Source organism: Aquarana catesbeiana, linkage group LG05, assembly GCF_042186555.1.
Source record: "Aquarana catesbeiana isolate 2022-GZ linkage group LG05, ASM4218655v1, whole genome shotgun sequence".
NCBI classification, from domain to species: domain Eukaryota; kingdom Metazoa; phylum Chordata; class Amphibia; order Anura; family Ranidae; genus Aquarana; species Aquarana catesbeiana.
In genome coordinates, this window is record NC_133328.1 from 186,635,774 (window position 1) to 186,655,758 (window position 19,985).

General features: G+C 41.5%; 1 protein-coding gene across 1 annotated transcript in view; it reads right to left on the reverse strand.

Annotated features, from left to right (window-relative positions):
* The window catches only part of CNTNAP2 (contactin associated protein 2), a 2,786,505-nt gene that overhangs the window by 169,252 nt on the left and 2,597,268 nt on the right, over positions 1-19,985 (reverse strand). Inside the window, exon 17 of the mRNA XM_073630449.1 lies at positions 12,704-12,922. Coding sequence (XP_073486550.1) covers positions 12,704-12,922 — 219 coding nt within the window. The remainder of the gene's footprint in view (positions 1-12,703; positions 12,923-19,985) is intronic.

Genomic DNA, 19,985 nt, shown 5'->3' on the forward strand with positions numbered 1-19,985 from the left:
CTATACTGACTTGCATGCCCACATATCATTTTCTGTGCATACCTGTCCACTACCCAGAGTAAATCAGACATTGGGGGTTATTTACGAAAGGCAAATCCACTTTGCACTGCAAGTGCACTTGAAAGTGCAATGAAAGTGCACTTGGAAGTGCAGTCACTCTCAATCTAAGGGGTAGATCTGAAATGAGGGGAAGCTCTGCTGATTTTATCATCCAATCATGTCCAAGCTAAAAGGCTGTTTTTTATTTTCCTTGCATTTCCCCCTCAGATCTACAGTAACTTTACTTCCAAGTGCACTTGCAGTGCAAAGTGGAGTTTCCTTTAGTAAATAACCCCCATTGCTGTGTCATCAGACTCACCCCCACCCACATATACAATCACTGCTGAAGCACAGTATTCACATTTACTGGAAGCTAGGTACGTCTGGTTATTTTGGTTATTTCTAGACACTGGCACCAGATGGAGTCACAGAGGTTGATTTAGTAAAGGTAAAATAAATAAGCTGTTCCATTTGCTAAGAAAGTTGCACTTCGTAGAAAAATTTTCCCCAGAGCTGAAATTTCACTTTGCATAGAATACCCAATCATGTGCAAAAAAATTTAAAAACAGCATTTTAGCTTGCACATGATTGGATAATGAAAGTTAGCAGAGCTTAACTTTTTATTTTTTAATCTCTGGGGATAATTCCCTTGCAACGTGAAAATTGTATTTGCCTTTTGTAAATCAACTCCAAGGTGATAATACACTTGTTTTGCTGTACTCTCACCCTGTGCCATATTGTCTTCATTTATCACAGTCATAGGCAGTGCATTTTCTTGTTGACAGTGTTCATTACTGGCAGTCATTCATTTTTATTTCTACCTTTGTTAGTTATACCTGCAGAAGAACTTGCAGGGTTATTACTATATTTCAAAAACAGGGAAGTAGGAATTAGGCATGATCGGATAAGCTGGCCATTCATGGATCAAAATTTGGCAGGGATCGGCCAAATTTCGATCTATGGTTAAACAGAAGTCAATCTACCTATCGACTCCTGTTCAAGCAACGTGTTGGAAAATTTCTGCTTGGTCAGCACTGCAGGCAATAGCTTAGCAGTGTATTTTGATGGTGGGGAAGTCTCCGAGCTATCAGAATACAAAGACACAGCCCGAAGGATTGCTTCATCCACCTTGAATGTGTGGATAGGGGAATCAAATTATTTTTTTTTGTTTTTTTGTTCAACCCTCTGCTTGAACAAAAAAAAAGGACTCATTTATGGCCAGCTTTGGTGACTCCTGTCAAAATTGGGGAGTGGAATTAAAACGATATACTGTAGAGATAGAGTAATGCGGTTCAAAGATAGCTTTCTGCTTGTCCTGTATGTTGTACAACAATCTGTGTTCAGCTGTTCAAAATGTAAGTCTTTTTTTTAGCAATGTACTTTAACATTGGATACTAACCATGTGTTTTTTTTCTCCAAATGTGAAAACAACAAAAAGAAACTGACATTTCACACACACATATTACCAACATTATTGTATTATTTGTGACTTTTGCAAGAATGCTGAGACAGTCACACAGACATTTTTTTCTAGACAGACCCTTAAGTTTTCCACCGTTGCTTTTATGTAAAATAGGGAAAAATGCCACTAGACGGATTAATTTCTGTCACATGCTTGATGCTGGGGACTTAATAGTTTGTTCATCTTTCCAGTTGTAGAAGGCTATTGTGAAACAGACACTTGGATTTTGAAGCAGGGTGCCACTCAATCCTACTTAACCTCAACCTATCAAATGACCGTATTTATCGGCGTATGACACGCACAGGCGTATAACACACACCCCAATTTAGGAAGGAAGTTTCAGGAGAAAAAACTTTTTTAAAATAAACCACTTTGATGCAAAATAATGGTCAGTGAGCATCAATGCAGCCTGATTAGTGCCCATCTGCAGCCTCAATGCAGCCTGATCTGAGTCCAACTGCAGCTTTAGTGCAGCCTCATCTGTGCCCATCTGCAGCCTGATCTGTGCCCAACTGCAGCCTGATCTGCGTCCATCTGCAGCCTGATCTGTGCCCATCTCCCCCATCAATGCAACTGCCTGTTTAAGCCTCACCATTTCTCAATGCAGGAAATCACTGAGCCGTCATCTCCTGTTTACTCGGCTCTCAATCGGCAGTCACATACACAGTCCCGCCTCCGCCATCGGCATTGGACCAGCTCCTGTGATAGACAGAATGTTCAATGCCGGTGGCGGAGGCGGGACTGTGTGTGTGAAGTGAGAGCCGATTGAGAGCCGAGTGAGAGCCGAGTGGAGAGATGACGGCTCAGTGAATTCCAGCGGCGCTCGTTCCCCTCCTTTCCCTCTGAGGTACGCTGTCAGCGTATAACACGCACCTGTGATTTGCCCCTTATTTTCAGGGGAAAAAAGTGCATGTTATACGCCGATAAATATGGTATATTCCACTGTGTACAAGTTTCCCTCCTCTGGAATTACCACTAGTCCTTAGCCATGGTGCTTCTTTTGTAAACAAAAGGAACACTGTTGCTGGGGGCATAAATATTTCTACAAATCTAAGTAAGTTGTAGTGGAAAAGAAAGTGGAATTGAATGAAGACTTAGAAAAGGTTTGCATTGAGAAAGAAAAGAGTTGTGAAAATCAAAAATTTGTTACAGTTGGTAGCAGTGGCTGTCATGGCACCCAGAGAAAATATAGGGTTGAGAAAATTAAAAGTGGGCATTTGTTATTTATACCATGCATGGTACCACCACACACTTGGTAAACTACTTTCTTCTAACCCTTGAATAGGCTCTTTTTGGCTTAACCAATGTAGCAATGTAGACCACAATTGCCACAAATAGTTTATTCCGTACCCTATCTGTATATCGTTTATCCCCCTAGTGCCCAGTGTTACTAAACTGACATCATATTTGTGAGCTCAACCAAAGAGATTTTGGGATTGGTAGTTACATAGTTACATAGTTAGTCAGGTTGAAAAAAGACACAAGTCCATCCAGTCCAACCATAAAAAAAAAAAAAAAAAAAAAAAAAAAAAAAAACGTACAATCCAATATACCCAATACTATACCCACAGTTGATCCAGAGGAAGGCAAAAAACCCCAGCAGAGCATGCTCCAATTTGCTACAGCAGGGGAAAAAATTCCTTCCTGATCCCAGAGAGGCAATCGGATTTTCCCTGGATCAACTTTACCTATAAATGTCAGTACCCAGTTATATTATGTACATTTAGGAAAGTATCCAGGCCTTTCTTAAAGCAATCTACTGAGCTGGCCAGAACCACCTCTGGAGGGAGTCTATTCCACATTTTCACAGCTCTTACTGTGAAGAAACCTTTCCGTATTTGGAGATGAAATCTCTTTTCCTCCAGTCGTAAAGAGTGCCCCCTTGTCCTCTGTGTTGACCGTAAAGTGAATAACTCAACACCAAGTTCACTATATGGACCCCTTATATATTTAAACATGTTGATCATATCCCCCCTTATTCTCCTCTTCTCAAGAGTGAACAAATTCAGTTCCTCTAATCTTTCCTCATAGCTGAGCTCCCCCATGCCTCTTATCAGTTTGGTTGCCCTTCTCTGCACTTTCTCCAGTTCTTTCAGATGGCTGTTCCCTTGCATGACTATACACTCGGACCACATATCCCAGGGATCTTTGCTACCATCAAGGAGATTGATGGGAAGAGCTATAAAAGAAACCAGAGGCCCGCCCCATGCTCTCTTCCTCATGGGCCTTGTGTGTTGATGGACCTCTCCCTGTAGGGAGAGTGAGGTTGCGACCTACCACACGGTATACAGAATTCCTGCTTGACCGAGAAGGGGTCCAGAGCTGCCTGGGGTTGTCGGACATCTGAACAGCCCCTACTCGACAGTGTAGCAACCCGTGCTACGGGCTCCATATCGGGTGATCATCACTAGTGGGTCCGCAGCCAGGACATCTATCTGGGAATCGCTATCTGGAAGGCGCTGAATCGGCCTGGTCATTGGTGAAAGGGCAATTGACCACCTTTGCAAGCCTTTGCTTAGTTGTTTACTGGGACACTGTGTACAGACAGCTTTACTTTGGGAACACTTCACAACACTCCTATCCAAACACTGTACATGGGCATCTGTAGCCACAGCCATTACAAGATACACCACCACTCTGCTATCACACTTTATTGGATATAGTTAATGAGCTCCAACTGCCGGTGAAGACCATCAGATCTGCAACAGGGAAATTCTGTCATTGGTGCTTAAGGGACTCTCTTACCATCCTTGTTTAGCTTATTCTCTCTTTAGGAACACAGTTAAACAGGCTGGCCTGGGTTTCTCTTTCTAGAAGTATTGTCAGAATTGATGCTTAACTTTATTTATCACTTTCAGGTTATGTCTAAGTGGTGCTTTATTTTACATATGTATATATAGCATTCTGGGTTTGTCAACTTTTTTATCTAGCATTTCTTGTGGAGGCATTCTACTGACCTTGTGCTGTTACTCAAAGCTCAGTAGAACCGTTACCTCTCTTACAACAATATCTGGACTAAAGTATTCCAGTAAACTTTAAAAGAGTATAAACTCTTATGCTATGTACACACGATAGGATTTTCTGACAACAAAACCATGGATTTTTTTCCGAAGGATGTTGGCTCAAACTTGTCTTGCATACACACGGTTGTCGGAAATTCCGAACGTCAAGAACGTGGTGATGTACAACACGTACGACGAGCCGAGAAAAATGAAGTTCAATGGCCAGTGCGGCTCTTCTGCTTGATTGATGCATGCGTGGACTTTTGTGCATCGGAATTGTGTGCACACGCTCGGAATTTCCGACAACAATTCTTGTTGTCAGAAAATTTAAGAACCTGCTCTCAAACATTTGTTGGCGGAAAATCCGACAACAAATGTTCTATAGAGCATACACATGGTCGGACTTTCCGACAACAAGCTCACATCCAACATTTGTTGTCGGAAAATCCTATCGTGTGTACGGCCCATTAGTGTTGTCTTATTACTTAAAGGTGTTGCATTGATGTCTGAACCCAGAGAACCCAGGTGGGTTGGAATGTTTGCAGGGTCATGGCGATGCAGATGAGCAGGTAAATCCAAGCAGTCCCAGAGGGGGCCGTGCTACACCAGTATCCAAGGTGTCAACATTTTAGGAGGCTGTAAACAACTTCTTATTGGTACCTCCCTTGTAGTAGGGAAATCCATCATTCATAAGTGGATCTACCCCCACCCCCCACCATGGAATGGGTGGAGAACTCTTTATGCAAGAAATCACACATTCAAAAATTATTTGAGGTTTGGGAGTCTTTCATACAAAACTTTAATGTAGATACTCAACAATCCAATGCTTTCAATGCATCCAACAGTACCAAACCAGATTGCTAACCAATGAACACCCTAGATTGAAATATGCTTTATAATCTAATGACCGAGACCTTCTCTCTTTGCTGCTACCTGCTAATTATTAGCTTCACCATCCAACACGTAGGTGCTTACTAAGGTGCATCCCTAGACACTGCACTGCTAGTCTGTTCTCAAACTGTTTTAATAAATTGTACACTCTTATTCTTATACTGTCTAATTGGACAAATGTTGCGGCCACTCTTATTGTTAAATGCATTCTTGCATAAAAAAACTTATAAGTAGACATTAGTTGAGGGATGTGATGTTAAACAAAGCTAACCATAAAACACACATTTGGGTACTTCTACTTTTAAACAGAGTATAAAAAGCCATCACAGTTTCCTGTAGTAAATGCAAACTAGCCAGCAACGGCAATGTCATCTTCTTCCCTCCCATCTGTTATCAATCCTATTAAAAATTGTCAATGATATTCTGATCATCTGCTGCTTTTACCTAAATTAATTTTACATCATCTGGAAGGGATAGGTGTTACGAGCAGCTCATATGCTACACATGGGGGGTTATTTACTAAAGGAAAATCCACTTTGTACTGCAAGTGCACTTGAAAGTGCACTAAAAGTGCACTTGGAAGTAAAGTTGCTGTAGATCCGAGGCGGACATGCAAGGAAAATAAAAAACAGCATTTTAGCTTGCACATGACTGGATGAAAAAATCAGCAGAGCTTCCACTCATTTCAGATCTACCCCTTAGATTTAGAGCGACTGCACTTCCAAGTGCACTTGCAGTGCAAAGTGAATTTGCCTTTCGTAAATAACCCCCATGGTTTCCTCCACTTCCATAAGAATCAACGAAACCTAATTTTCCTACTTTCTCCCCTCTGGTCTGCAAGCTCCAAACATCTATTGTGTCATATCTGAACAAGGAACAGCAACAGATGCTCAATAATCCCACTATCTTCCAAATAAGCCTAGACATGGTGCTAGTGGTGAAGCAGGTACTTTTACCAGTTAGACAATTTAAACTTCTTTAAAGTCCCATTTATAGCAAAGTACATAGCACTACCAACACATCTAAAAGGTAAAGTAAGTACGGTAATATCACTTTTTTTCCCATTTAATAAATATGTCAACTTGCTGCGACATTGTAGCAATACCTGGTAATACCTCTAGAAATGGCAAGGTCATTTTTAGGGACCAAATACAGTGCCAGATTAACCACTTGCTTACTGGGCACTTCAACCCCCCTCCTGCCCAGACCAATTTTGAGCTTTCAGCACTGTCGCACTTTGAATGACAATTGCGCGGTCATACAACACTGTACCCAAATGAAATTTTTATCATTTTTTTCCCACAAATATGTTTAATAGTTTGTTATAAAATTTTGCAAACAGGTAATTTTTCTCCTTCATTGATATGCGCTGATGAGGCAGCACTGGTGGGCACTGATAGGCTGCACTGATGGGCACGGATAGGCACAGATAAGGCGGCACTGATGGGCACAGTTAAGGCGGCACTGATAGGCACAGTTAAGGCGGCACTGATGGGGACAGATAAGGCGGCACTGATGGGGACAGATAAGGCGGCACTGATGGCCACGGATGGGTGGCACGGATGGGTGGCACAGATGGGTGGCACAGATGGGTGGCACGGATGGGTGGCATGAATGGGTGACACGGATGGGTGGCACGAATGGGTGGCACGGATGGGTGGCACGAATGGGTGGCACGGATAGGTACCACTGATGGGGGGGCACTGATGGGTGGCACTGATGGGCACTTATGGGCACTGGTAGGTGACACTGATGGGCACTGATAGGTTGCACTGATGTGGGTGTTGATGGGTGGCACTGATGTGGGTGCTGATGGGTGGCACTGATGGGTGGTACTGATGGGTGGCACTGTGGGCACTGATGGGTGGCACTGTGGGCACTGATGGGTAGCACTGTGGGCACTGATGGGTGGCGCTGATTGTTGGCACTGTGGGCACTGATGGGTGACGCTGGTGGGCACTGGTAGGCAGCACTGCTGCCTATTGCCTTGTGTTAGAAGATCGCCGTGATCGGGACTGATGTCCCGATCACGGCCGCCGGTGATCGGGTTTTTTTTTTCGCGAGGAGGAAAAATAGCCGATTACCGGCTCTGTTTACATCACATGATCAGCTGTCATTGGCTGACAGCTGATCATGTGGTAAGGGGTCGGGACCAACCTCTTACTCTGATCTGTGATCAGGCGAGTTTCATAGACTCGCTGATCACCGGGCGCGCCGCGCGCGCCCTGCAGGGGGCGCGCAGGCCGCTCATGCACGGGACGACGTCAATAGACGTCGTCCCGGCAATTTAGATCCGCGCTGTTGCCGTCATTTGGCAATGGCCCGGATCTGAAGCGGTTAAACTCCATGGAGGTCCCTAGGAAGTCAAAACTTTTTGAGGTCCCCCTCCCAGGTTTCTGGAGGTTACTTGTGCCTGAGCTCTAATGGGATAACATTGAACTAAGTATTGTGCATGTCGGCAACTAGATAGATGCCCATCACTAATGTACATTACGCATATATAGGTTGCATCATTTTTTTTTTATGTAGTAGACATCTGTGCATTTTATGGAAAGGGCCAGGTTTTTTTTTTCTGGTTTTTGGTTCCATAGACTTCAATGGTTTAAAGATGTGTATTGAAAAACGCAAACTGCACCTGCAATATGCAAACTGCAACCTGCACAAGTGTGAATCAGGCCTTAAGAAAGCTTTATTCTAATTTTCTTTCAAGATCAAATCAATTATTATTTGTCGCTATTAAATGGGGCCCATAGGCCAGTGCTGCTCTGTCTATTTGGTAATCCAGCACTGACCAAATATTCATCCTTCTTGACCATGCCTCCCTCTGCCAATGCTGTACTGTACCTGGGGATAACAGGCTAATTGCTGGTTCACATAATGAATTTAGCAGAAAAAAAAGGTGAGAGGTTCTATATTGCTCCTTTTAACCTCTGGTTTGCTTGTATTTATAGTCCATCATAACCATACATACTTTAAACACCTCTAATGTTTGTGTATAAGTAGTTATTGCACCACTAGACTGTTGGGTTTCCTGCATCTGACACATGCTTTAGCAAACAGTCAACATCTTTGGTGTACTGAGACTATATAATGGCTTCTACCTCAATTATTATTAACAGCATGCAAAGAATAACACTGGATCATATTTACTGATGTGCCACAAACTGTAAATATGCTGCATACGGCCTATTAAAATATTAATCTTTATTGCGGGTGTAGCATCAGGAGGGACTGGTTAATTTTGCAGCCATCATTATAACGATATGAAGCACTTCTGTATTTTAATTAAATTATGAGAGTAGGTATCTATTACATAAGACATCCAGATGTTACTGGCAACTATTGCATGTATCAGGGCAAAATGAGTGCTAAGCCGCCTCTGCATACCTGGCTTCCAGCTCCTGCTGAATCACTAGGCAATGATTTAATACACTTTTTTTTTCTAATCCCTTCTCTGCTGCAATAGTTTATTAAAAGCTCACATTTGCTTCAATTATAAGCTCTCAGCACTGAGCTGCCTAGATAATATTTGTATGATATTTTTATTACATCATTTGAACCAGAGAAACATATGGCAACTTTATGATACCTTATAACACTCTGCATGCAATGAGAAATACTCACAATGATTTGAACAATTGGCCTGCCAATGACTTGAACACCAGATGTGATAAAATCTATGTCATTTATTGATGCCACTTTTAATATTGTAAATAAAAAATGGACTCAGGAAAGTAGTCACAAGTATTGCAAAGAGGCCATCATATATTAGCTTAACAGATGTAACAGTTGTAATAGTTTTGTTGTATATTAAAGTATATTTAAAGCCATATTTTTTGGGGGGGGGGGGGGGGGGATAGTGTAGTGAATACCCTGTCAAGTTTGTTTTTGCTATCTGTATCCCATTGGCAGAATTTCCTTAACTTTCTACCTCTTGAAGGAGCAAATAGCTACGAGCGCATAGTCTAGCTCTTCTTCAGCCATCTTTGCTCCTCCCGGTGACGTCATGTCCGCCCTGTGTACCACTCTGGTCAGCACAGATTTCCTGGTGTACACAGGGCATCCATGCCCCATCTCCTCCAACATTCCGGACCAGAGGCGGCACCTGCAGGACTGAGTGAGTGGCGGATGCCCTCACATGTGACAAGCCTAATATTCCTTTGATCCTGTGAGTGTTTTTAATCTTGTGCAAATAAATCCTCACTATTTTAATGCTGCACTTAGGTGGCGCTTCTCTCCTTTATACCCACTTGTATCCCTGCAGAGCCGGTTTATCTCTGAGAACAGCAGCCCCTAGTGCTTCATTATACAGGATATGTACATGGTTGTACCTTTATGGACTCTTAATGGCCTTTAATAGCGCTACCCATAACATATCCTATCAAGCTGTTTTCCCTTGTGTATAAATAGTTAAATTTTCAGCCTCTTTATGTTGGTTGTTTTTTATATCCATTCCCATATATATATTATTGCACTGATTCAGTGCATATCAACAGCCGTCCATCTAAATGTTTGTTAAGTACCAGAGCTCCACCTGATACCCTTCCCTTCTTGCTTGGTCCATGTGCCAACTTTTTTACCTTTATTGTTGCAATATACATCCTCTGTTCCTGTTTTCTCAAAAACTGAAAATTTGGAATTTCCCTTACTTTTAGTCCCAGTGACAGTGGTCACCAGGATAAACAGGGAAGGTGACTCTTCCTAACTACAGCACTAAAAAATCCTCACCACTCTATCCTAAATAAGTTTGGGGTAAAAAGTTTTTCAGTTTCTATATACAACACTTGGCTTTGATGGTATCCTCCTTGCGTGGTACATACCAATTTCAACAGTTTCCCGAATGTACTAATCAGGATCTGAGGCTGGGTTCACACCTCCGACGGATGCGGCTCTCAGCAGGGGTCCGATGCGTCTCCGTTTCAGGGTCGAATCAGGGCTGAATTTTTGCCTGAATTCAGCCCTGAAACAGAGCCAAAGACGCGCAGTGCAAGCCGCTCTGCAAGCCACAATGGAGATATGTGAACCAGCTCCATAGAGAGCCGGTCACAGTCTTCTGTCATGTGAATTGGATGTGGGGAAACAGCATCAAATTCGAATAGGTGTGAACCCAGTCTGAATGTTCAAATAGGTGTAAAGTTTTAAAAGGTCCACCAAACAACTTATTTTAAAAAGTATAAAAAAAACAATATGCACAGCTTTGGGAAACTTACTGCATAATGTCAGGATATTCGCTGAATTCTTTAAGCAAATAGCAGTTCAATAAGCTATGAAACATAAATGCTTTTCTGCTTCAGGCTAGACTCACTAAAGAATTCACTGAATGTGTGAAGTGACAGCACACCAGGAACCGAGCTTTATACCAGGAACTTAAATGACAACTTCCACCAAAATACTTATTATGAAGATGGTGGTTTAACATGCAGACACATTCTTAGTTAAAGTGTACCTAAACACAAAAACAAAAAGGAAATATATTGCAGCTTACCAATCCTTAGGCCCTACACTTGTGCGATTTGTCCTGCGACTTGGGGTTGCAAAGTCGCATGACAAGTTGCACCGACTTCAATGTAGTCCCTGGACTACTTTGGTCCGACTTCGATGTGAGTTGAGGTCCATAGACCTCAAGTTTACACAGGAATTCCCTGAAATCACAGCAAAATTGTACCCGCAAAATCACGCAAGTCGTGGCAGTGTGAAAGGGGCCTTAGATATGGTGGCTGCATTCGTATTCATAAGCTCTGCTGACTTCTATCATCCAATCACGTGCATGCTGTTTTTTTTTCTTTGCCATGTGATTGGGTATTCTTTGCAAAGTGAAGCCCTACCTCATTTACTAAGTTTAGGAGAAATTACACTTTCAGAGTGCAATTGCACTTTGCAAAGTGCACAGTCTATTTGCCATTAGTAAATCAACCGCTTCATGTCTTTGGGTAGCTATACTCACTCCTCGACTGTATCTAAGGAAAAGCAATATAGCCATCCTTGAAGAACAACATTGTCATCTAACAGTGATAGTTAAAATCTAGATTATAAACTATCACTGTTATCGATAGCTTAAATCCCTATAGTATTTTGAAAAAATACATGCACATTTTTTTTTTAATGAAGCCTACTTTTGCGAATTGTCCAATCTACGTGTGATTTTACAGTGTTTGTGAAGTCACATTGGGGGTTATTTACTAAAGGAAAATCCACTTTGCACTGCAAGTGCACTTGGAAGTAAAGTCGCTGTAGATCCGAGGGGGACATGCAAGGAAAATAAAAAAACAGCATTTTAGCTTGCACGTGATTGGATGATAAAATCAGCAGAGCTTCCCCTCATTTCAGATCTACCCCTTAAATTTATAGCGACTGCACTTCCAAGTGCACTTGCAGTGCAAAGTGGATTTGCCTTTCGTAAATAACCCCCATTGTGTCTTTACATGTATCCCCTCCGGATTATGCTGCCAATAACCACAGTGTGTGTGTTTTTTTTTTAAATTAAAAGTCTAAATACCTTTTCCCACACTGCAGCTAGGGCCAAAATTCCCCTGTGACATCAGCTGGCCAGCAGAGGTGGATGATGAGACCGCACAGCAGCAGTGTGGGAAAAGGTATTAAGCCTTTTCATTTAAAAAAAAAACACTTACACTATAGTTATTGGCAGCGTAATCCAAAGGGGATTCATGTATATTTGCTGCATATCAAAGCTGAATAGCGGCAAGAGGGGCAGAGATGAGAGATGCTCTCACGCTGACAGGCAGGGAGGGAAGGGGAGAGGGAGAGAGGGGAAAAATTCAAAGCAGGGAGCGGGCTGACAAATGCATGTAACCTGACCATGGTAATCAGGGATCAGCAGCCATGATTATCGTGATCAGCACAGACAGGGGGGCACAGGAACAGGCTGGATCAACCAGGTATATTACAACAGAAGTGGAGACAAATTACACCACACAAGCACTGTGCTATAGATCATGCCTTAAAGGAACAGGATTTTTTATTTTTTTTTTATAAATCAACCATAAACAATGAAAAAAACCTTAGTAGTGTTTTTTGCCAAACAATAGTGATGGTAACTATGGGGAGAAATCCATTCAAAGCCTTCCCCAATTTGTGGCATTATTTGCTACAACCAGTAAAATTACAATTATATCCTGTCACTGCTACTGAGCTGTCCAAGAAGCTTTGGAGAAAAAAATAAGCTGAAGAAATCTTTTTCTCCCATATTTCACTGAACATGATAGGACCACACACAAATATGTCATCTTAATATGGTATCAGATTTATAATACACTAATTAAAACATTTCCAAAGTGACTGATTTTCTTACCAACATAGAACTGGCTTGTGAGCTCAAGTCGCGTGTGACCATGGGTGGGTGCTTTGCGAATCTGTGGTTGGAGCTGATCGACCTGCAATCGGGCTTCTTTTACATTTCTGTCTGCTCTGACCCGATGCCACTGGTCATCATTCAGTGGAGTGGAAGAGGTAACAATAAGCTCCACAGGGCCATTTCCAACATCAAATGAGAATGAAACTTCGGTGTTTGCTGGACAGAGTAAAAACAATACAAAAAAAAAATTGAAAAACCTTTGTAAAATCTTCAAGAGTCAATGACATCATACATAAAAATATAGTACTGTACACAATAAATTATTGTGCATGCATCGGTGCATGCTGGGACAGTGAGGTCACAAGGGGTGGTGCCACCAGGTGATGTTGCCAGGTAGCTCCGCCCCTTACCTATATAAGAACTGTCAAATGGCGGAGCCTGCAGTTGGCGGTTAGAGGGCGGAGCTTTTTTTTTCTTTTTTGGGTCCAGTGGTGGTGGCGGCGGCGTTTTGATTGACGATGGATCTCATTGGGGGACATTTTATTTCATTTTTTTATTAAAGGAATTGGCAAAAACTGTGTGTGTGTGTTTTTATTTATTTTTGAAATTTTTTTTGGTGGAGGGAGGGAGGGCAGGATCTTGGGACCCCCTTGTCAACATCGAGTCCATGGTACCCGCTGCTGGGCGGGTCACCGGCAGTGCGCGGGTGCCCTTCACACCCAGAAGTGGCAGATCACTTAATACGTACATGATCTGGCACAAAGCGGCCGCCCTGCCACAGTATATGTACAGTGGGCGGTCCACAAGTGGTTAAAGGAATTGTTCATTTTTATTGTTTCACTTTAACCGGCTCCTGTATATATACAGCGGCAGGATGGCTCTCCTGCGCGAATCGCTGTGTATATATAAGACGGCTCCTTTAAGAGCCATAGCAGGCGCGGGGACCCGATGTGCATGGCTGGCGGGTGCGATCGCTGCCGCCCACTCACGATCGCAGGCACAAGAGTCAGAACGAGGATTTGTGTGTGTAAACACACAAATCCCTGTCCTCTCAGGGGAGGAGAAACAGATCGTCTGTTCCTACTCAGTTGGAACAACAATCTGGCTCCTCTTCTAGTCAGTCACATCCCCTCACAGTTAGAAACACACCTAGGAAACACACTTAACCCCTTGATCGCCCCCTAGTGTTAACCCTTCCCTACCAGTGACATTTATACAGTAATCAGTGGCTATTTTTAGCTCTGATTGCGGTATAAATGTGAATGTCCCCAAAAAAGTGTCAAAAGTGTCAGATCTATCCGCCGCAATGTCGCAGTCCCGATAAAAAATCGCTGATCGCCGCCATTACTAGTAAAAACAAAAAAATAATAAAAATGCCATAAATCCATCCCCTATTTTGTATACGCTATAACTTTTGCACAAACCAATCAATATACGCGTATTGAGATTTTTTTTTTTTTTAACAAAAATATGTAAAAGAATACATATTGGCCTAAACTGATGAAGAAATTAGTTTTGTTAAAAAAAAAAAAAAAATGGGATATTTATTATAGCAAAAAGTAAAAAATATTCTGTTTTTTCAAAATTGGAGGTAAAAACCGCGGAGGTAATCAAATACCACCAAAAGAAGGCTCTATTTTGTTTGGGTACAACGTCGCACAACCGCACAATTTTCAGTTAAATCGACGCAGTGCTGTATCGCAAAAAATGGCCTGGTCAGGAAGGTGGTAAATTCTTCCAGGGCTGAAGTGGTTAAAAATCATTAAAATAACTGCTCTTTTAAAACAGATCCTTTTTAAACATTTTTTTTTTGCATCGGTACATGTCCCCAGGGCAATAGCCAGTTCCCCATACCCTTAACTTGCATATAGGCCTTCAAAATGGGGACTTGATTTTTTAGGTTCGGGTCCCATAGACTTCAATGAGGTTCGGAGTTTGGGTCTGAACTTTTGCTGTGTTCGGAGTTCTGGTGCGAACTAAACTGAGGGGTGTTCGGCCTATCTCTGTTTGTTTATTTAATAAAAAAGGTGTTTTTGACTTTTTGGCTGTGAGCTAATTATATTTTGTTAAAAGTAATTTAGTGTTCATATTTGATCCTCTGTGGTAGTCCATTTAGTGGTACTTTGAAATTTTTTGTTACCATGTAACCTCACTGAGAAATATCATAATACGCTAAATAAAGTCTCTGCTTGCATCAATTTCCCGCAATTTCACTGCCTTACTTCTAAAATCCATATAAGATACCAAATGAAAGAACAAATATTTTAGTGCACACATCACTGCCATAGGGATCTAGAGTTACAGATTCAACCACTTTATCATCAGAGACTTAGCAGAACTGAGCTCACACTTTTAGTTTGTATCTGTCCATGTGGGAACAAAAGACCACTGGACAGTATTGGGATATACACTGAGCAAAATTATAAACGCAACACTTTTGTGTTTTGCCCCTATTTATCATGAGCTGAACTTAAAGATCTACAACTTTTTCTATGTGCACAAAAGACCTATTTCTCTGTTAGTGAGCACTTTTCCTTTGCTGAGATAATCCATCCACCTCACAGGTGTGGCATATCAAGATGCTGATTAGACAGCATGATTATTGCGCATGTGTGCCTTAGGCTGGCCACAATAAAAGGCCACTCTAAAATGTGCAGTTTTATCACACAGCACAATGACATACAGTAGTTGTTTTGAGGGAGTGTGCAATTGGCATGCTGACTGCAGGAATGTCCACTAGAGCTGTTGCCCTTGAATTGAATGTTCATTTCTCTACCATAAGCTGTCTCCAAAGGCGTTTCAGAGAATTTGGCAGTACATCCAACCGGCCTCACAACCGCAGACCACGTGTAAACACACCAGCCCAGGACCTCCACATCCAGCATCTTCACCTCCAAGATCATCTGAGACCAGCCACCCGGACAGCTTCTGCAACAATCAATTTGCATAACCAAAGAATTTCAGCACAAACTGTCAGAAACTGTCTCGGGGAAGCTCATCTGCATGCTTGTCGTCCTCATCGGGGTCTCAACCTGATTGCAGTTCGTTGTCGTAACCGTCTTGAGTTGGCAAATGTTCACATTTGATGACGTCTGTCACTTTGGAGAGGTGTTCTCTTCACAGATGAATCCCAGTTTTCACTGTACAGGGCAGATGGCAGACAGTGTGTATGGCATTCTGTGGGTGAGCATTGTGGATCGAGTGGCCCATGGTGGTGGTGGGGTGGGGTTATGGTATGGGCAGGCATATGCTATGGACAATGAACACAGGTGCATTTTATTGATGGATTTTGAATGCACAGAGATACCGTGACGAGATCCCGAGGCACATTGTTGTGCCATTCATCCACAACCATCACCTCATGTTGCAGCATGATAATGCACGGCCCCATGTTGCAAGGATCTGTACACACTTACTGGAAGCTGAAAACATCCCAGTTCTTGCATGATCAGCATACTTACCTGACATGTCACCCATTGAGCATGCTTGGGATGCAGTTGACTTTTAAGTTGACTTTTTTAGTTGACTTAAGAATAAAATATATTGTATAGCATCTGTGACTGGCATATTTCTAATATTTCCTATATGTTATAATAAAGTGGAATTGAAACAGTCAATGGTTAACAAGAGATCTTGCTAGTTTCAAACTAAACTATCATCACCAATAAAGGGCAATAACCATGGTTAGCAATCAGAAAAAAAAAAACGTAAAAACGAATACATTATCATATAATATATCAATTTTACATCATATAATTAAGTTTCCTTGATTAAGCTGTTTTCCTCATCTCTTATGCTACATTAATTGTCTTGTAAGGTCAAAAGTTTAATCTATCAGTTGTAATTAGTTAAGAGCATAAAACACCTGCTTCCTGTAAGAGGTAGTGCCCAAATATCAAGTAACCTCATACCGAGAATACTGAAGAATACAGTATGTGTCGGTGGTTATCATAGCCAATTGCTAGAACAGACATGTGGGGCTCATGGCAGTTTAGGCAATCTTACATCCACAGCTAAGCAATTTCCTCATTTTATCTACCTCATTTCCATAATTGTGCATATTGATGTTTTAGCGTTTGAGTATGACCCATTGCAACGCATATCACTTATTCTACAAAATACAATGAATGAATAATTTTATTTTCTTTAAGTTCTGCTTACTTCTTGTGCATTTTACTGTTCAAGAACTAGTATGAAGAGCTGGTGATTGCACCTAGAGTTGGAGGCTCCTCAGCCAGGTAAAAAAAAAAAAAGTGTCTTTTTTAATGACTTTATCTTGATTGTGTGTGATTGGCTTTGTCAGAGCCTCTATGAATAAAAATTGATTACATAAGGTTTCTCTGATTTTGAACTATGAAACATGGCTTGAAAAAAAAACTGGGAGACTGCAAATTAGCCAAAGATCTGATGTGTCACATGAATGTTTAAATATCCCAGAGCACTGAAACTTAACAGTTTGTTATTCAGCTGGCCATTGTCTCCAAGGAACGGTACACAAGTGATAATTAACTGAATGAATTGCCTGAAATTTCTCTACAGATGAGAGTGGAACTGTCTCTATTTCAATATTATTAAAACAAAATATTTCAATCTCACGGATTATTATTGTGAATCATAAGTTTAGGATATAATGACACTTTTAAATGTATTGATATCTAAACAAGATATATTATCTAAAGAAATTCAAACATGATTAACATAAAATTACTAGGTCTGTGTATCCCTGTAATAATTGTAATAAGAAATATGTGTTTCATAATCTATACATTCTCAGAAGTATGATGGTAATAGTATAAGTGTGTACATAATATTTTAGGAGTATAATTAATAGTTTAATGTGGATAAAATTACATCTCTTTGATTAATGTTTCATGTTTCTCAAAAACATGCCTCAAGAAGGCCTACAGAAAATCCTTGGAAAAAAACAGATATGAACTCCTATTTCCCCAAAAACAAAAAAGTGATGGTCAAAATGAAAATGCGACCAGAATAATAATATCCTATTCTAACCAACACAACAAAATTTGCAATATAGTGCAAAAGTATTGGCACCTTCTGTCCATGGATTCAAATTTGGGCAGATTTGTATCAACTAAACCACTTATCACCTTCAAACGTGCTACATCAATTAGGGATTGCATTGTTCAAAGTGAGTTTAGAGGTGAGAATCAGGGTGACCCCTGTAAAACCAAAGATACATATACATGTGGGGGCTGCACCTTTTGCCAGTTCATACAGGTGGGACCCACATGTGTATTGTTGAATGGAAGGCCCTTTAAAGTAGCACATGTTGCTAACTGTAAGACCAAGGGGGTGGTATACTTGCTACTCTGCGATTGCAGCTATTTTTATGTGGGTAAAACTAAGGTTGAACTACGTTCCAGGATGTGCAAACATATCTGGAGCATGAAGAAATGTATTCCAGATCCCACCCTGGGGAGACATGTTTTATCCCTGCACAATGGCACCTTTCCAAAGATCAATTTTTTGGTCTTGGATAGGGTGCATCCAAGTGCAAGAGGGGGGACTGGAATAAAATTATATTACAAAAAGAACTAAAATGGATTTTCTTGCTGCAGGCTACAACCTTTCCAGGCCTTAATGAGGCAGCCAATTACAGGCCCTTTCTTGAGAGGTTTGTATCTAGAGGAATGGAAAACTAGTTAGATTTATACACATTTCCTTGCTGTTCATTGGACCTTAAAGGGACTGCCTTTATGGGACAGTGTAGAAATCCTGTTCATTTGCTCTATCTTTCCATCTCATATATATGGTGCACCGTTTGCATATATAATTTAAAAACTCATCAATATGGGGATACGTGTTGTGGTTGAGGTGTGTATATCCTTGTTTCTGCCTTTGATTGTACATTGATTCATATATCTGTTGCTGTATGCACATGTCCCATATGCCTTCAGAACTTTGGTTAACGAATCAGTCCTGTCCCTTTCTTCCCTTTCTTTTCTTTCTTTCTTCCCTTTTGTTTTTTTCTTTCCCTTTTTTCTCCAATGGGGTTTTTACCCCTTCATTACTTTTTTATTTCCTTTCTGATAGTGGGATGTTCAGTGGGTTACATAATCCATCTTTGTGCGATCCCGGCACGCATGGGCCTTCGGGACGGAGTTATCTAGACTGAGTAAAATTCTCACCGATCTACTCTTCTTGTCCGCTCGGCATTCCCCCTGCGATCTCCCATGTTTTTGGTGGGCAATCATCAACCCTATGGTTTTGGGGTTGATGATCCTCTCTCCCCTTCCATCTATGTCCCACCTTCCACAGTCACGAGACCATCAGTATGGCTGCCAGTTTTTGCGCTGAAATGAAATGTCACATCTCTTCATTCTCCTCTCCATGTTCTGTGGTTCCCCCGGGCGACCGCGCTTGCGTGTCGGTGGGAGCGCGACATATGACGTCACTCTTCCCGCATTGCCATCTTGGATGTTGGCAGAGGGTGGCGCCATGTGCTGCACACTCAGGGGTCCATGATGTCAGCATAGATGTATGTGTGGATGATTACCATCACCCACACCTGCTAGGAGGGAGAGTTGTGTTCTAATCAGCTCCTATAAATAGTGAGCTTTATCAAGGGTGCGTTAGTGCTGTGGCTCTCATTGAGGCAACATATCAGTGGTGCATATCGGTTCAGGTAAATGCTATTTTTGATACATATTTTACTCTTTTAACATTTGTAGCCGCTTAAACTATGTTTGGCTATATAGACACTAGTCTTACCCAATTCACTTTCTCTGCTATTTATAGACTGCGTTTCTTCTGGATGTGTGCATCTGTGGGTTGGTCTAGGGTTCCAATTGGATCCTTTCAAGCCACTGAACTGCGTCTGCAATATGGATTATTGATGTACGTATATTCACCATTCTATCCCACTTGATATTGGGGATTAAACCACCATATCCTCCTGACCTAGCATTTTTTCATCCTATGTTGCCCTCATCTGTGTATACACAGCACCATTTTATGATATATATATATATATATATATATATATATATATATATATATATACACACAATTCTTTTGTATGGCTTTTTCCAGTATATAAGCTTTTTGCTGATCCCTAGGCCAACCTCTCTCTGCGAGGACATTTGGCAATAAATATGCTAAATATAGCTGCAGACTGTGATAGCTGTCTCCTTTTCACATTCCCAGCCTCCTGCTGATGTGGTCCCGGTTTGCGCTCAGGTGATCATTGCGCCCACTTCCCTCATCAAACAGGAAGTTTTTCTTTTAATCTTTCTCACTGTACTAATCTGTGCCTCTC